Source organism: Geospiza fortis, unplaced genomic scaffold (genome assembly GCF_000277835.1).
Source record: "Geospiza fortis unplaced genomic scaffold, GeoFor_1.0 scaffold396, whole genome shotgun sequence".
NCBI classification, from domain to species: domain Eukaryota; kingdom Metazoa; phylum Chordata; class Aves; order Passeriformes; family Thraupidae; genus Geospiza; species Geospiza fortis.
The window spans coordinates 1,322,520-1,339,134 of record NW_005054345.1 but is presented as its reverse complement, the minus strand read 5'-3'; the positions used below and the strand labels follow the sequence as shown (position 1 = coordinate 1,339,134).

Sequence of the window (16,615 nt, the reverse complement as noted above, 5' to 3'; positions counted from 1 at the left end):
TAGAGCACAGCTTCAGTAATGATCTGCCATCAGAGGGATAATCAGAAATTAGTATGAAAGTCCTTTCAGTTTCACTCTATTCACTAGAGGGGAAAGGGAAAAGTGAAATTTAAGCAAGAGGATAGAGTTTTCTTTAAAATTTTTGTGCTCTGTCTGCCTCTGGTGATTCAAGACGCTGACCTGCAGCATCTTCAGCCAGCACAGAGGCCAGTGAGGGTTGTGCTTCTATGACAACAGCCCCACGTTCTGGACAAATATCATTTGATCTTATTCTCTGTGTTGTGCTTCTAACAAAGCTGCTCAAGCTGGCCACATTCTGTAATTGCTTTTTCAGCTGAGATCTGAAAGTCACATTTGTAGCCAGGTACAATTCTGATTAGAGCAATCTAGGAGGGTTAATAGAGGCAGCAGTGCTTCAGTTACAGAATCAGCTTGGAGTGTGTGGATGGGTTCTGGGCAGGCAGGGGTAGAAAGAAGATTCTGATTCCTGTATGATTAGTACAATACCTTTGTTAAGGGTCTACCTCTGAATCTGTAAAAGACCAGGCTTCGAGTGATGAGGGTTTCTCACTATTTTGAGCCTGTGTGAGTGGAATGGAGAAGAAGAGTTTTTAATTTTTTTTTCTTCTTTAGCAAGTGCACAAGTATTGTCAATGTAGAGATTATAAATGAGATTGCTCTCATTTGTGGAGATTATAATGTGTATGGGGAAGATAAATTACTCAAATGGAAAATTTTCTGTCGTCCAGTGTGGTGATGGTACAAATCAGCTAATCACCTGATTCATAATTTTTGCAGCTGAGATTTCTAAGGATAAGGAGGCAGTAAGTGCATTGGCCTGAGTGTCTGAATGGAAGTTAGTCAGATGTTGAATTCTTCATTTTAGAAATTCCTGCTATGAACCACGACACATGGGTAGAAGAGCTGTTTTCTAATACACTAATGAGAAGAAAAGGACTGTAGACTGAACTGAAGAGCAGCTGAAGTTCAGAAGAGAGTTTATCAGAATTATGCTGTATCCTACAGAGAAATACTTTTGGGAAGATTTTAATGCATTCTATGCAGGTGTTCACTATTGAGCTACTGATAAATTTCTTCAGAAACTGCCCTTGTGAATGCAGTCTGTGAACGAAATGTCTGCTGCACCAGCCCTTTTCTGTGTGAGAAAGTTGCATATGTTTAATCTGAGATAAACCAGTGCCTATTGCACTGAAGCTTAAACCAGGTTGCTTTTGGTTGGTTTCCCCTCTGCTGGAAATTTAAGTGATGTTATCATCCCTATTTAAACTGCCTTGGGATAGCATTTTGGTTTAGAGTTGTGAATTTTGAACTGTTTGTTTTGGTTTTGTTTGGGTTTGTGGGGTGGTGGTGTTGTTGTTGCTGGTTTTTGTCAGTGAATGGGTGAAGTCCTCTGTGAAGGTGAGACTTGCTAAGAAGGGAGGCATTTGGGCACATGCTGAGAGTAGATATTGGAGTGAGTTTAGTTCCCTAAGGTGCCTGTGAATTTGAGTTGAAGAGAAAATTAACTTCTGTGGGTGCTGGGTGAAGGAGAGACTTCTGTCACTGCTTAGTGCCTTCTGACTGCCCATGAGTAGCCCAGGCCCTGGTTTGCATAAGTAGCTGCTAATTAAACCTGTGCTGTTGTTGCTCCAATTTGCCAATCCTGTAACTTGTTATAAGGAGCCAAGACCTTTGCTTATTTGATGTGTGCTAGTTTCAAACAGCATGAAAGATTAAAAGTGTGGTATATCTGTTGAAAGGTAAAGTTTCTTTTTCCTCCTCTGTAGTAATTTGGTTTGTCTGGTTGTGTTTTGTACAACCAGAGGTGAAAAGTCAGTCTTACCTCTTCTGTCTGAGCTGCACACATTAGAGCAGCCAGGGCTGCTCATGGCCCTTAATGATTCGTATTCTGCTGTTGGTTTTTTTGTTTCTGAATCTAAAAGGGATAATTTATCCATTCCAAATGCTGTCTGTACCCCCATTGGAGCCCTCACATTTTATACAGTCTTTATTCCAATTGCAGTCTTAGGAGTAGATAGGTGTTGGATGGATTCAAAGTTTCTAGCTGAAATTCCTGTTTTTCCATCTTTTCCTATTTCCTTTTTTTTCTTCTCTAAATGTTGAGGAAGGAACTTTTGTAAGGATAAAATGGTGGTGGTGCATACACTAGAAATGTGGATTTCCCACAGAAGTAGTAAAACCAGTTATTTAGGTTTATTTACCTTGGAGGCTGCTTGATGAATTGCATGGTTGGATGCACTGTCAAAGATTTTAGTTCTTGGTTGCAGTTTATTGGAGCAACAGAAGTGGCACCCTGCCACTGGAGTAAAGAATGCTGTTTCCCCATGAGTATTTGAACAATCTGCAGTGGCCATCTGTTATTCTGTTAAATACAAAGCACTGCAACAGGTGTATTTCTTGGGTTTGGAAGTCTTACTAGCACGAGTGAACACTAAACAGGATTAAAGCCAGAATTTAAAAGAAGATTTCAAAGTGTGCTCCTCTTTAGTCAGCAGATATAGTGGTTATGACATTAGAAAGTGGAGAGATAACCTAAACATATGGTACACAGTTAAGGAAAACAAATGCTGAACTGCTCTTAAATCTGTTCTTTTTCCATGTTTGTCATTTTCTTAGATGGCTTCAGTTACAGATGCCAGATTCAGGCAGAAGGATACTTCAGACCAAAATTTTGATTACATGTTCAAGCTCCTGATCATTGGCAACAGCAGTGTGGGTAAAACATCCTTCCTCTTCAGATACGCCGACGACACCTTCACTCCAGCCTTTGTGAGCACGGTGGGGATCGACTTCAAGGTGAAAACAGTTTACAGGAATGACAAGAGGGTGAAGCTGCAGATCTGGGTAAGTGCCAGCACTTTCAGAGATGCTTTATATTAATCCCAGCAGAGCTGTGATGGTAAAATGTGGCTCGTTTGGAGGTGGGTTTTTGGGTTGGTGTAGATTTTGGTTGTTCATAGGTTGTGTGTGGCTGGACCTTTGTGTCCCTGCAGTAAATGGAGGGAGTTCTCTTTGTGTCTGTCTCACTCAGCTGGTGAGGGTCCTGATGTGGTCTAAGGAGCTGCTCTGCATTTGAGAGAACTCTACACACAACCCATACTATCATTTTATGGCCTCTACATGAGATATTTGTATCTTTCTGTAACTCATGTACCTGCTCAGCAGCCCATTTCTACCCAATTTCTGCCCCATCTAAGAGCTTAATCTTCTAATTGCTCTACATACACCTGATTTGTAATTCTTTAATAATTGCATTTAAATGTCAAATTACATTTTGGTTTTTTATTTATTGTGGTGATCTTGAATAGTGAGAATCTAAAATGAGGTGCCTTTTTTTTTGTACTACAACTACATGATTCATTTAATTTCTGTGTTGCTGGGTACAATGTAAGACAAATTATTTAATAAAAGATCCTTTTCATGTTGTAAAATCCTGACATTGAAACTAAGGTAGGTCACCTGATGTGAAATTGGTTGAATTAATTTAGGGTTTTGGCAATAAAAATGTTTTTACTTCAGGCTCTATAAGCAACTAAAGGTGATTTCCGTTTAGTTGGTCTTTGTGAATTTTGGAACATGAAATTTTCTAAGAATTTGTGTAAAAGCGAGACAGAAAACACCATAAAACATTGGAGTTTTTTTCAAAGACACTGTGATTAAAGTGAATTAAGCAATAATCTTAATTAAATCTATTAGAGGGCTTCTGGGCAAAAAGGGCTTTAATAACCTTAAACTTCTTTTGAAAAGAGATGTCAGGTGAATTCCTCACAAGGTGCAATCCATAGGACCTGTAATATTGGAGTTACCAACAACACTGTTGATTTAACATTTATTTTTTAATAAAAAGTACACCTAAGTGTTGGACAGTTTCCAGAGTAACCTGTGCTCTGTTCTTCTCTCTTTTTGCATGGATCCCTGACATGAGTCATGATTCAAGGACCTTAACAAAACCACTGTGTGCCTCTATCAAAACCATTTAAACATGTTTGTCTCCTGCCTGGCCTGAGATTATATTTGTCATTCAATGTGTTCTCCAGGTACATGAAGTAATAGTGGGGTCCATTTGCATACCAAAACTGTGGGTTCCTATGTGTGGGAAGAAAGAGTTTTAATACCAATTGCTTTTTAAAACTATTTATAGCTGCTGTTGAGTTTCTGGGGGTGTGGGGCTCTGTGGCTCCATTAAACCCTTTGCTCTGACTTACAATTTTCCAGTTATGTTGACATTTTTTTCCAATTATGGTCTCCCTAAGCTTGGCATTAAGCCTTATCTGAATCAGATTTAATGTGAAAATAAGTGAAGGAGAAGGACAAGTGTTTGACTTAACCACTTCAAATATTTTTCTAAAATCCAGAGAAAAGCACTTCTAGGAGCCTGTGATGTTCTCTTCTCCACAGACCCAGGGTTTTTTCAGTTCAGGGGTGCTTGTGGAGCTCTGAAGTGAGCGCAGCTGTGACACACTGGAGGTGCTCAAGGGCTGTGCCAAATAACCTTGTTCTGTGTTCTGCAAGTCTCAAGGTGAGAGGGAAGTTATCACTGCTGTGCTGTGATCCAGAGAGATCCACGGTCAGTGGGACTTCCTGTACACTGCCTGTTGCCTGTGTTGAACAGAAGAGCAGAATTTGGGTGCAGGACCCAAATTCTTGTGTTGTCTTCAAGCTCAGAAGAATTCACGCTGCTTCAAGGGCCGAGCAGGTGCACGTAAAGGCTGACAGCTGTGTCAGTACATGTCTCTGGCCTGACTCCTGGTTTTGTTTCTCCAGCAGAAGTTGATGAGCATTTTAAAGCCAAGGATCTTGCATTTGTGTTTGTGCTGAGTTTGAGGAAGTCTGTATTTCGTGAATCAGGGTTTGACAAGCTGTCACATGGAATGATCAGAAGAGTGCTCCTCTGTTTGATTTTGGTGTCATTAGTGGGCCTCTTGCTTTGTTGACATTAATGCCTCCATCACCCAAATTGATATTTTAATAATCAGTTGTGCTTGTGACTAAGCAGTCTGGGAAATGATCTGCTTTGAAAAGACTTGAAAGGAATATCTCTTTAGTTTGAGAGGAACAGGACATAGCAGAGATATTCATGATGTTTTAAGGTAGAATGATAGCACTGCTGCTGCATATGGAAACAGTAAAATGGTTCAGAGAGGGGTTTATGAAATAATGTTTTGTTGGCTTTTTTTCCCTTTCTTTAAAGAACTCCAGGATCAGTTGACTGTGTTTTAATTTCAAATATTTTCTGTCTTGTTTAGGAATGGTGGTGTTGTGCTAATAGAATAAATTAACTTTATTGAGAACATTTGTTTTGTAGTTGGATGAGACTTAGTAATTCAATATCTAATTTAAAACATTTATTACATAAATATATTCATATATTATATAGATATTTACATATCTACATAAATGTAATTCTTGGATTAGATTTTTTTATGCCACTGCCATCTGTAATAATACTTTTATATAAAGCATCTTCTTTATGATTGGGTTGTAAGGAGCCAATTTATAATATCTCTCTGCATTTTTTGATCAATTTTGTATTCCCAGTGTTGCTAATTACTGTTTACTGGAGGAAAACTATTATATTTTCAGCTAGGTACGTTTTTTATTATAAATAAATCTCAAAGGTAACATTATTATATTCTTAGCAAATGCAAACAGTTAATACTTAATGCAGAGTTCAGGTTGCCTAGCAGCTAGAGAGGGCCACTTTGTCCAGATCCACATGGAAGCAGGGTGAATGAATAAAAGTGATTTCAGTTTTAGGTAAGAGCAAGGTGAGATTTCTTTTTCTGCCTTCTGTGCATTTGTGTCTATTGCTGGTGAAAAATAATGGTGGTGAAAATGACAGCAGAACTCCTGAGCAACGTGGCCTCGAGAGGAGCTGCTGGGGGGCAGCCTCTGGCCCTTGTGCTGGCCCAGTCTGGGTTCATTACATGAGCTCTTTGCACAGTCACATAAATTAACTGATGGAAAATCATTGGCAGGGTTCAGCCCCAAAAAACCCAATACACAGTTTGTGTGAGGAATTTGATTACATTTCCGTTAATTTTCGTGCAGCACCTTACACAAAGGACTCTCAACATGGATGTGATTAATTATAAACATAACTAAATACAGGGTTTGGCAGTTGATGTTACAGTTGAAACTACTTCCAACCCCCTTTGTAAAAAGCAACAGAGATTAAATTTAACTTCAGGTTAAAAGGCAGAAAGGCTGTGATGCTTAGACAGAGGCAGCATATTTAGACTGCAGTAAGATTTTTCTTTTAAGGAGCTGTTTATCAGAATTAAACTGCTAGGATGAAGGTTCTTCCTTCTCATTAACAAAAATGTCTCTGTGGCTTAGCTGCTGAGACCTGTTGGGGTGTGAGATTAGCTTTAGTGGATGTCTGAAGCACGTGTTACAGCTCTCAGGCACAGCTGGGGAGAGGGCACAAAGCAACATTGCTCTGGGTTTTTTGGATTTTTAAATCAGAAATATGACAACTGCTAATTATATTGAGTAGCAGTTACCACTAGAAAACAGAAAAGTATAGACCAAAATAACCCCCCTGCTGTGTAGCTGTCCAGAAGGCAAATACACAGTATTTTTAACAGCTTTTTGTATCAGACATTGCCTGGATGACAGGATCATCTTGTGCAGCTCTCCTCTTAGGGAAGGGATTCAAAGCAGTAACACTGGCAACTGAGTTCCTTTTTTTTACCTTTTTTTTTTTCAGTTACAGGAGGTAAAATTAGAACACCATCATATTTGATTGTAAATTTTAATGTTAATTGCACACTTAACCAAAAGCTAATTATGCATTTCAGATGAGAGAGTCATCTATTCCCAAGGCATCCTATTCCTGTCATGGTTTTGCTAAGTTCCTTGCAAGCACTGACTTTAGGCTTGAATGCTTGCACAAAACTTGTTTCTAAAAAAAGAGATAATAAGGTTCAGTAATTAAATGTATAGATGTGATAGTGATGGGTGTCTCTAAAGCACTAATGGGCCTGATTCTGCTTTTATGGGCTCACAGTTGTTGTGAAATCCTCTGATTTGCTGTTTAGATAAAGAACTAAAATGGAGAAATTAATGATAGTGAGAAGATCAGGTTGATCCTTGTAAGGGAGTCAAGGATTACATTTTATTTGCAGCATTAAGGACTTACTGGGTCCCAGGAATGAAAATCATTGTGGGTGAGTGGATGTAAAGTACTGCTTCTCATGCTAAAATACAATGGAGAATATTTGACTAGAGAAGAGATGTAATAACAGTGTCTGTAATTCAATTCCAAGGTCTTGGTTATATCTCAAGTAATAATACTTCTGCTTTGAGAAGAACTTGGTGCTCATGCCACTCTGGATGGCTTTAAGATTAGAGTTGCAAGGGTGATACAAAGGAGAGAAATAAAAACTTGACAAATAAGACCCTTGACAAATAAGACAAAATGACTGATGGGTCAGTTACCCAACTCACTATTGAATTTATTGAACAGCCTAAGCTTGCTGAGCAGGGCATTGCTGTGTTTGCAGGCAAACAGTTGACATGGAGGGTTTATTTCTGTTTATAGTTAATCACCTCAATCTCATTGTTATCTCATTATAACACTGCATTACAGTGAAGGCCATATTCAACTTCAGTCTAAGCTCTGATACCACTGCAGCTATCCCTGCTGACAATACTGGATTTGCTCTCACTGCAGGTGTGGTATCTGTCTTTGTGCTCCATCTTTGCAGAGTTACTGTGCCCTTGGAGGCCTTGTTTTGTACATTTCAGTGAAATGAAACATGTTCAGAGGTAGCAGGCTGTATCCAGGGGCAGTGTCGAGTGTGTGTTTGTTGATAAAGAGCTGTCGGTAGTTCAAAGGTTTGGACCTTTCCTAGAGAAAATGGACCAATGCTGACTGTTCAGTAGAGGGAAAGCTGTACATGGGAAATTTCAAGGGAAGTTATTTCCTTGAGGTGAGGCAGTTGAGCTTTGAGAGGACAAATTAATTGCCATCCTCCTGATGTTTTGCATTTAATGCTTTTTTACCAGAAATTCAGACTAGGTATTTTGAAGTAATTTTATATAAGGTCTGAGACTCACATGCCTCAAAACCCTTTCCTGTTGTCCTTGTCTCATCAGAATCACCCTTATGATTTTCTTTCACAATTTTATCTTCTGCATAATGACTGGGTATATTCTATATTTAAATATGCTGGGTGCATGGTGATCAGTTATGAGATAACACAGGAGATGGAATTTATGAGTTCTCATAGTGTTTGTCTCAAGTGAGCATGTACTAAGGCTGTGTCACATTTGGTCAGATGAGAAAATATAATTACTGTGCTTACTCACATTTATAACTTTCATGCATTGTGTTGTCTACTGCAGTGCCATGTTTATGCAACACTTGAGTACCTGAATGACTGATTTTAGAACTCAAGAAAGGGAATCCAAAGCCCCAGAAATGTTTTTCAGGTGTAAAAAGTTGTACCCTATAGCACAGCTGGAGTACCTAGGAATTTAGCAGCATGTACTTTGTGATTTATTTTCTGTTGTCCAGCTGTTCAACATCATCCTGATTGATTAAACAGCATGAACTGAGCTCCCAGAGATAAGCACTAATTTTCTGTATTCTGTTGCACCAGAGGCATTGGACTCTGCAGGCAGAAGGAAACATTTGTGAGAAGCACCAGAAACTGGACAAAAAAGCAGCACATTCCTGCAGTGTGGAGAACTGGGAGGTTTATGATTTGCTGGTTAGGTTTTCCCATCTGCAGAGCAATGTGATGTTTACCAGGTTACACTGATCTCAACCCAGATTTCTGGTGAGTTGTTCTGGCTGCCCAGCAAATACTAATGAGAGTGACAAAGTAGGAAACATAAATCCTGTTTGGGGTAAGATGTGTCTTCCAGTAGCAGCTTAGCACCTTGCGTTTTATGGCTGGGGTCACTCCACTGCAGCCCAAAAGTGTACCCTAAGCATCCCAATGGATCCTCCTCTGCCTCTGCCACAGTCTGGGTTTGCAGCATGGCTGAGATGTTCCTCCATCAAAATGGAGCTGCCAGTCCCAAATGTCCTGCTCAGCTCACACATGGCATCCTCTGCTTCTGTTGTGCACTTGCATCTTGTTTGAAAATTCCTCCAGTATTGCCAGTTCTGCTTTGCATCCATTTCTCTACTAATCAAATACTCACTGCTTCACTACTAATTTGTGTTCGAAACTGAAACAGGAGGTGGCAGGAGTGTTTGAAACTTGAGGGGAGCAGGTGTAAGTGCAGCAGATAAACACTGTGTTATGAGCTGCTGTGCTTCATTAACTGAAGTACCTTCATGTGATCTATGACTGAGGTGATTGAACTTTGTGTATCACTCAAAGAAGGCTCGATGGTGGTATTTTCTCAGCCAGATTCTGGCTGGTTTGTCGCTCTGACAAACTTACCCAGACATCTGCAGCAGTGCTGGAAGGTAAAGGCACGGTGAGAGAGCGGCGGCTGTGGATCCTGTGTGCGCAGATGCTCCTGGTGCTGCCAGCTTTTACTGTCCCTCTGCTTTCCTTGCAGCCAGAGCAATAAAACACAACATGCAGGGGACCTGTGCATAGGATGTTTAGGAGGCAGAGCACTCACCCTACTGCTGGTTTTGCTTTTGCCTGTGCTTATTCCAAGGTTCACCTTCACTGCTTCCCCTCGGTGCCTCCCTGGGTTGGCGCTGTGGCCGTGGCAGTTGTGAAGTTGCTGCGTGTTCAGTGCCATGGTAACTGGATCCTGCTCTGCTGCCTGCCAGCGGGCACCAAGCCTGCCCAGTTGTGAAAGGAGTGCTCCAAGTGCCAAATTGTGGTAGACTGGCATGAGTCAGCTTTGATAAGTCCAGGTGAAGTCCTTTACCAAAGACTGCAAGTCTTTCTTTTGAGGGAAGAAAGAGAAATAACTCCCATCAAATGTGTTTTGGATTTTTTTTAACTCTAAAAGGCTAAATGTGTTTTCATTGGAATTACCACTAAGTGCTAAATTGCTTTCTTGCTCTGCAGTTTAACTTCATGCTGTACACATTTCTGTAAGGCTGGGCTACTTTTCCCATTGTTTCCTCTTTGTGTTGTGCACCCTGGCTTGCTCTTGGAGAGGTTAGAGAGCACCTTTGTAAGCACTTCTGCACTAACTGCAAGGTGAGTTCTTGCAGAGTACTGTCACAACAACATTTAAAATCGTGGACTTGTGCCTAAGAGTGAACAAGTAGAGCTGGGGAAAAGTGAGGAATTCTTATTTGCTTTTTACAGAAGAAATATTCTGACTCTGATAAAGCACACAGGTGCATCACTTAATTACATGGAATAAGAACACTGGAAATTTACAGCAAGCAAGGATAATTAAGGAATGCATTTTTCAAGTCTTTCATGTACAAGAGTGGAATGATGGACCATAATAACTTCTATGCTTCTGTTACCCTCTCCTGGCCCTCACTAGGTTGTAGAACCACCAGCACTGTGAGGGCTGGTACTGTGAGAACAGTGTAGTGGAGTTGTCTGAAAGAAGGAAGGTGGTGCTCAGTGCAGCATGATGGGGCTTGCACCAAGCCTGTCTTAGCTAAAACACAGCTTCAGCTGACTCTGCTGTGCCCCCTCCACCTCTGGTGTCCTGCCTCTGGCAGGTGGGACCTGTGCAGACAACTCCACTGTGCAGTGCTGATGTGTCCTGAAGGGAGCAAGAGAGTGCCGTGAAAACTGGGGCAAAACTTGTGTAGAACGGAAGCAGGACCATGACAAGAAAAACCCCAATGCCTGTAATGAATACATTAATTACAGTGCAAAACAACACCAAAGAGCAGTGCTGGAAATGCTGGCTTGCAAGCAGCAAGGAGTGGCCCTGAGCAGCAATCCCAGGAGGGCTGGAGAGGTGGAATTGCTCTTGCAGAAGTGTCAGTGTGTGTGAACTCCAGGTGGATTCCAGCCCTCCTAGGAGTGGCTGGTGTCTGGGCTTCCTGAGATGTGAAGGAGGTTGAAGACTTTGGCAAAGCTCTTCAGCCTGTTTTTATACACCCTTCCTCACCAAACCCCCTCTCTAGCATGTTTTCCTAAGTGTGAGAGCAAAGCACAAAAGGGACTTGAATGGTTTGACTGATCATGGGAGCTCAGAGCTTCAGATGAGCAGTATTTCTGATGCTCATTCTGGCTGCTGTGGTATAATTATGCAACTGCTGCAAACCCATACCTGTTTAAGGTGCCTTATCCCAGCTAAAATGATCTTCTCTTTTAGAAGAATGCCCTTCATCTTGAAAACAGCATGCAGGAAGAGTCACTACTGCAAAGATATTGAATGAGGTAAATCTGTGAGAACTGCTTAGTCCTTCTTGAATTTTTGGGGAATTGGAAGTGTAAGATTAGTAATTTGCTTCCAGTTGCACTGGTTAATGATTTTAGGGAAAAGCAAACTCTTGCAAGGGAAGAATCTGCATAAAGTCCTCCTCTCTGATGTACTTTCTACTGTTCTGAGTTGCATATGCCACAGTAGCATGTTCAAAGCTGTGGCCATTGTTCTGAGGTCTTGGAAATGCTTGAAATTACTTCAGCTTTTCTGCTAAAATTCTGATATAAATATGTACAGGAGCCTACTTAGTGTTCAAGAGACTGCAAGAAATCTAAAGGGATCAAATTCAGTAAAAATACACCATTGTCATGGCAAAACTATGATTTCAGTAATCTTTCGCCTAAATCTTGAGCTGGTCTTGGTCTACAGGATATTTACTGCTTTAACAGGAAATTTCACCTGAGTGAGTGAAACTTGCTGAATCTGGCTGAAAGTTTGACACAGCAGCACCTTTGCATCAGTGCAACATCAGCTCAGAGTGATTTGTCAGTTCTCCCATCTGCAGCAGAGGCTTTGGGAGTCCTCCCTTGCCCACCTGGCTGGGAGACCAGGAAGCAGTTGTGTGTCAAAACCTGATGTTGCTAAGTGATGGCAAAGTAGCCACCTGCCTTAGCATTTACAAACCCCAGTGCTCAAACAGAAGGAAATGAATAGCTTTATTTTCCATTAACTGCATGCAAGGTGTTTATTCACTCTGGTCCTGAAAGAATCAAACATATGCATCCCTTTTACTCCAGCTGGAATCTTCAGAGCTTTCAAGTCCCTGGAATGGCAGCTGTTTGTTCTGCCTGAGAATGCATCCTCCAAGTAATGTTGGATTACCCTATAGCTGTGAGAGACAATGCAGTCAGTTTGATGATTAAAAAAATACAGACTTAAAAAAAAACCAAACCAACAACCCAGCCAAAAACCCAGTACAAAACCAAACTGCTTTTTATCACCTAATACAAAGGCAGGGAAGAGGTGGTATTTGTTTGGTTGGTTATAATGTCAGAATCCATGCAATAGCCCTCTTTATCTTTTCTCTCCTTTTTGTTTTTTTAAGCTATAGCCTATATGGCCAAGAAAAATTGTAGCATTGATTTATTTTCTTACTATATTTTTGTGAAAGAAGCTGAGAAGAAATACAGATTATCAGATTTGCTAACTACTCTGGGACTGTTATCAGGAAATGGGAGAAGTAGGAGATCTTTTACTTCTTGTCTACGTATTTTACAGATATAAAAAAAAATTTATAAAGGCTTAATTGCCCTCATGCCACAGGTGAGTCTGCTGTGTTCTGCTAAAATCTGTCTGCTCAATGAAGTACTTGTTCAAAATAATCTCTCAAAGGGAGATGCTGAGTGACTTTTGCAGCCATGACTCATTGGATCTTCATTTTTTAAATTAGAAGATTCCCAAGACATATTAAGATCTCATCTGTTAAATTTTTGATTAATAACAACAAGAGTATTAGTTTGATAGTGTGTCAAGGCTTGAGGGATTCATATAACCAGTGTTCTCTCTTCAGAACAGGAGGGATAGTTCATTTTTTCACTGAGGAGGACCTGACAAAGACCCAGGTTTGGAACTAGAGGCCCTCAGCTGAGAGAATGGAAGCTTTCCAGTAGTTGTCTCCCTGTGAGGTGCAATCAGCAATCCAGCTCCCCAGATGAATTGGTCTTCCCTTCATCCAGAGGATGTGGAGCACCTTTGTGTGTGCAGAGGAAGGGTCAGGGGTTTTCAGGAATGACATCTGTACTGACATCAGTGATTACTTCCTATTCCTAAAAAATGAGCTCTTCCTAAGTTTTACAGTTCTGCCCAACACAGGTGGCCCTTTGGATTTGAATTTGAATTGGGGCAGTTTCTAGCAGGGCCTTCTGACCCCGGAGAAGCTCTCTTCCAGAGTCAAGAGTGTGTCCTGTGTAAAGAAGTCTCCTCTCTTGGGAGTCTTGGTGCCTTGGTTATCAGCTTTGGCAGTCCCAAAGTGTCACTCAATTCCCACAGGTAGCTATAAAATCCTGTAAGTTTAGCTTTGCTCGTATGATTGATCTCTTCATTCACTCTGAGTAATGAATGGAACAGAAAATTGTGTTTCTTTGTTTTATTGAGTAATGAAAGGGAAAATTGTGCTTCCTTTACTAAACAACCATTGCCAAAAATAGCAATTGCAAAAATACCTGACTATATTTTATCTGTCTCTTCTTCCTTACTATTATTTTACTACACTAAATGCAATCTTTTTTTTTTTCCCCTTTGGATTTCTTTCCGTCTTTGTGCCCTGAAGCTGCAAACAGCAAATTTTGTGAGTCATATAAATGTTCTGAGACATCAAATTAAGTACAAACTGGAGAATGAGTTCTCAAAAGGTTGTGAATGCTGCTGACGTCAATCTCAGATAGAAATAAGAAAGAAGATATGGCTGGCAGATCCTGTGAGCAGGACTGTAAGCACACTTATGCTAATTCTGTTGTTGGAGGAGAAATTGTGTTTTTATAAATGAAGGCGATAGTCCCAACTGAAGACTTAGCAGGCATTCATCTCAGTAACTAGATGATCTGGAGCTTTCATACTTTATGCTGAAATTTGCCTTCAGCAGATTCAAACGAAATTGCTTGGAAGTGACTAAAAAGAATGGCAGCATGCTTTCTGCTTTTTCAGCTTGTAATATAATTCAGTTTTCCAGCTCTGCTTCTGCAGAATTCCTCCTTCAAAGTGACATTGCAAAGTATGGGGTTTTCTAATGAACAGAAGGCTGTGATGAACCTAGTTAGAGATTTTTCTTGATTGTCTCTGGCAGAGAACAGAATTTTGAAAGTAGCAAGGAGTCATGAAAGTCAATATGTCTTATGAATTACTTTGATAACATGAAAAATTTATCTTGCAGAAAGCTGCTAGTAATACTGGTTTTGAAGTTAAATGCATGCAGATTGCATATCCATATTGATGTGATGATACTATTGAAAGTTCCTATAGGTGCAGTGAGAAGAGTGCAAGAAATGACTAAAGGAAAGGGATGCTTGTTTTATGGAAACTACAGGGAAGTTATTTGTTGTCAGCTTATCAGTGCAGAATGTTTTTATGTGTGGGCATGTTTTGCCTTTAATGGGTGCAGCAGTTCAAAACTGACAGATAACTGATGTACTTGTTGACTACTTTATCCTACCTCCATTCAGATGGTTCACTGGAAGCCTGCATCCAATTGTTAATTATTAGTGCTGCAGTGATCACTGTGACTCTAGATGTGTTTTGACCAAGGGTCTGTTTCCAGTGATGAAATAGGAGTGCAAGATGTTTAGCCCTTTTTCAAATCAAGCTGCCTTTTGGAGAGGATCTAACAGCAGCAGATACAGTAGTGCCATGTTCAGAGAGACCAAAGTGAATTGAAGTGAGCCCAGAGGTATTGAAGGAGCAAGGTAATGTGATTGCTGGTTAACTGGGTCAGGGCAGCAGAGGAAATGCCTCCACCAGGTATCTGTATTGCTGTGCTCAGGTGCCTTCCTGATGCTGTGAAGAACTTTTGACAGATTTATGTGGGAAGTCAGTTTTCAGACTGGTGGCACAGCAGGTATCTGGGTATGAAATATTGCAGTCAAGGCCAGTATGAAAATAAACAAGAAATATCCCTTCAAGTTTAGAGATTAAATACAGGCTGGATTTACCTGCAGGTAGCCAGGAAGTGGGACTGTCTGGCTGGGTACTGAGTGCTTTTGCTTTGATGCTGAGGAGAGTGCAGGGAAAGAAGTTCTGGCTCTTGAAGAGTGTGCACACTGTTGTGTGAACAGAAATAACAAAGGAGAGCAGCCCCAAGGGTTGGTGCTGCTGCCAGCTCAGGGGACCCCAGAGTGAGCCTGTCTCAGGGCTCAGGCTTCAGTCACAGGCTCCTTCCGGAAGGGGGACCAAACCCCATCAATTTGCAGTCATTTTTCTGCCATAACTCCTTGGTCACCACTGAAAGGAAGAAGTAGGCAGTGATGGCAAATAATGTGGCTGAAAAGATATCAGCCACCAAGATAGGAGGTAACATGTCTGAGGTATGTGCTGACAGTAGAATTCTAAGGCTTCTGACCAAAAATGGTCAGAGATCATCTGGAACTCACAGTGTACAATTTCATCAGTGAGGAAGGGACCTGTGAGGGATGAGGTCCTTTAAATTACACCTATAGGGTTAAGAAAAATTTTAAATTGAGAGCCTGTGAAGGATCAAAAAAGGTCTTGGGAATTTGCATGATTCTGTGTGGAGGAAGAAGAAGAGAGGTTTTAGTATTTCAGTCATAGGAATATTTTGGTAATGCAAAGGTTGTCCACCACAAGCTGATTTATTGGAGATTGGCTCCTAAGTTAGGAAAGTGTTTCCCCTGTTATGTTACTTAAGTAAAGTTTTTCATAATTATACTTCTCTGCAATTTTGTATCTATTGCAGAGACGTCCATTTCAGATTGCTGTTTAGATCAGAAGCTTCTACTGTTCAGGACAGGATGCTGAAACACTTCAGCTGCTAATCTGAGCTGGCATGGTGATTTCTTTACCCCATGGTGGTTCCTCTACCCCATGGTGAATGAGCATAGAGACAGAGAAGCATTTCTATTTCCTGAAGCTTCATGTTTCTGATTAACCAGCATAAAAATTAGTATCTGCTGAATTGATGCTTATCAGAATTCCTAAACAACTCTTCTGCCTCCAGCAGTGACACTCGATTATGTTTCTCACTCCTAAGCCTCTTAGAGGTTTAGCATTTATGAATCCCCTCTAATACTTTGCTTGACACATTTGGTTAGGCATATGACAGTGATCAGCTGAGAGAAAAACAAGTCATCTCATCAAGTACAAATTGAGGCTTCTGGTAAGGAGGGTGGAGAGGCAAGCTAAGGTTTCCTGCTGTTTGAAGTCAGAATAGAGCAGGGCTGTTAAAATAACTGTAATGCATTTAGTATAAAAACAGGCTATGTGTCCACTTCCCAGGCAGCTTCAGAGAGTCCACCACAGCTGTTTTGTGAGCAGTTGGAGGAGGGAGGCTGAGGAGTGGGTGACTGAAGAGAGGCGTTCAGCTCTCACCTGGTGCCTCAGGATGCCGAGCACACTGAGGGTGTGTATCTTACACCTGATGGTGGTTCTGCAGCTGAACTGTGGGATGAAACCCAGACCCAGGGCTCTGAAGGGCTGCCCACCCAGTGCCTCTGGAGTGCAGAGTAGGTGATCTACTCTGGTGCTGACTGGGGTGGTGGCTCCTGCAGCCCCTTGGTGCCCGCTCACTCCTGACCCTCCTGCCCAGAGAAACTCAGCAGTG

At 41.1% G+C, this 16,615-nt stretch overlaps 1 protein-coding gene across 1 annotated transcript in view; it reads left to right on the top strand.

Moving 5' to 3' along the window:
- Window positions 1–2,637: 2,637 nt before the first annotated feature.
- Window positions 2,638–16,615, top strand: part of RAB3B (RAB3B, member RAS oncogene family) — a 39,884-nt gene continuing 25,906 nt past the window's right edge. The window contains exon 1 of the mRNA XM_031058590.1: window positions 2,638–2,865. Coding sequence (XP_030914450.1) covers window positions 2,638–2,865 — 228 coding nt within the window. The remainder of the gene's footprint in view (window positions 2,866–16,615) is intronic.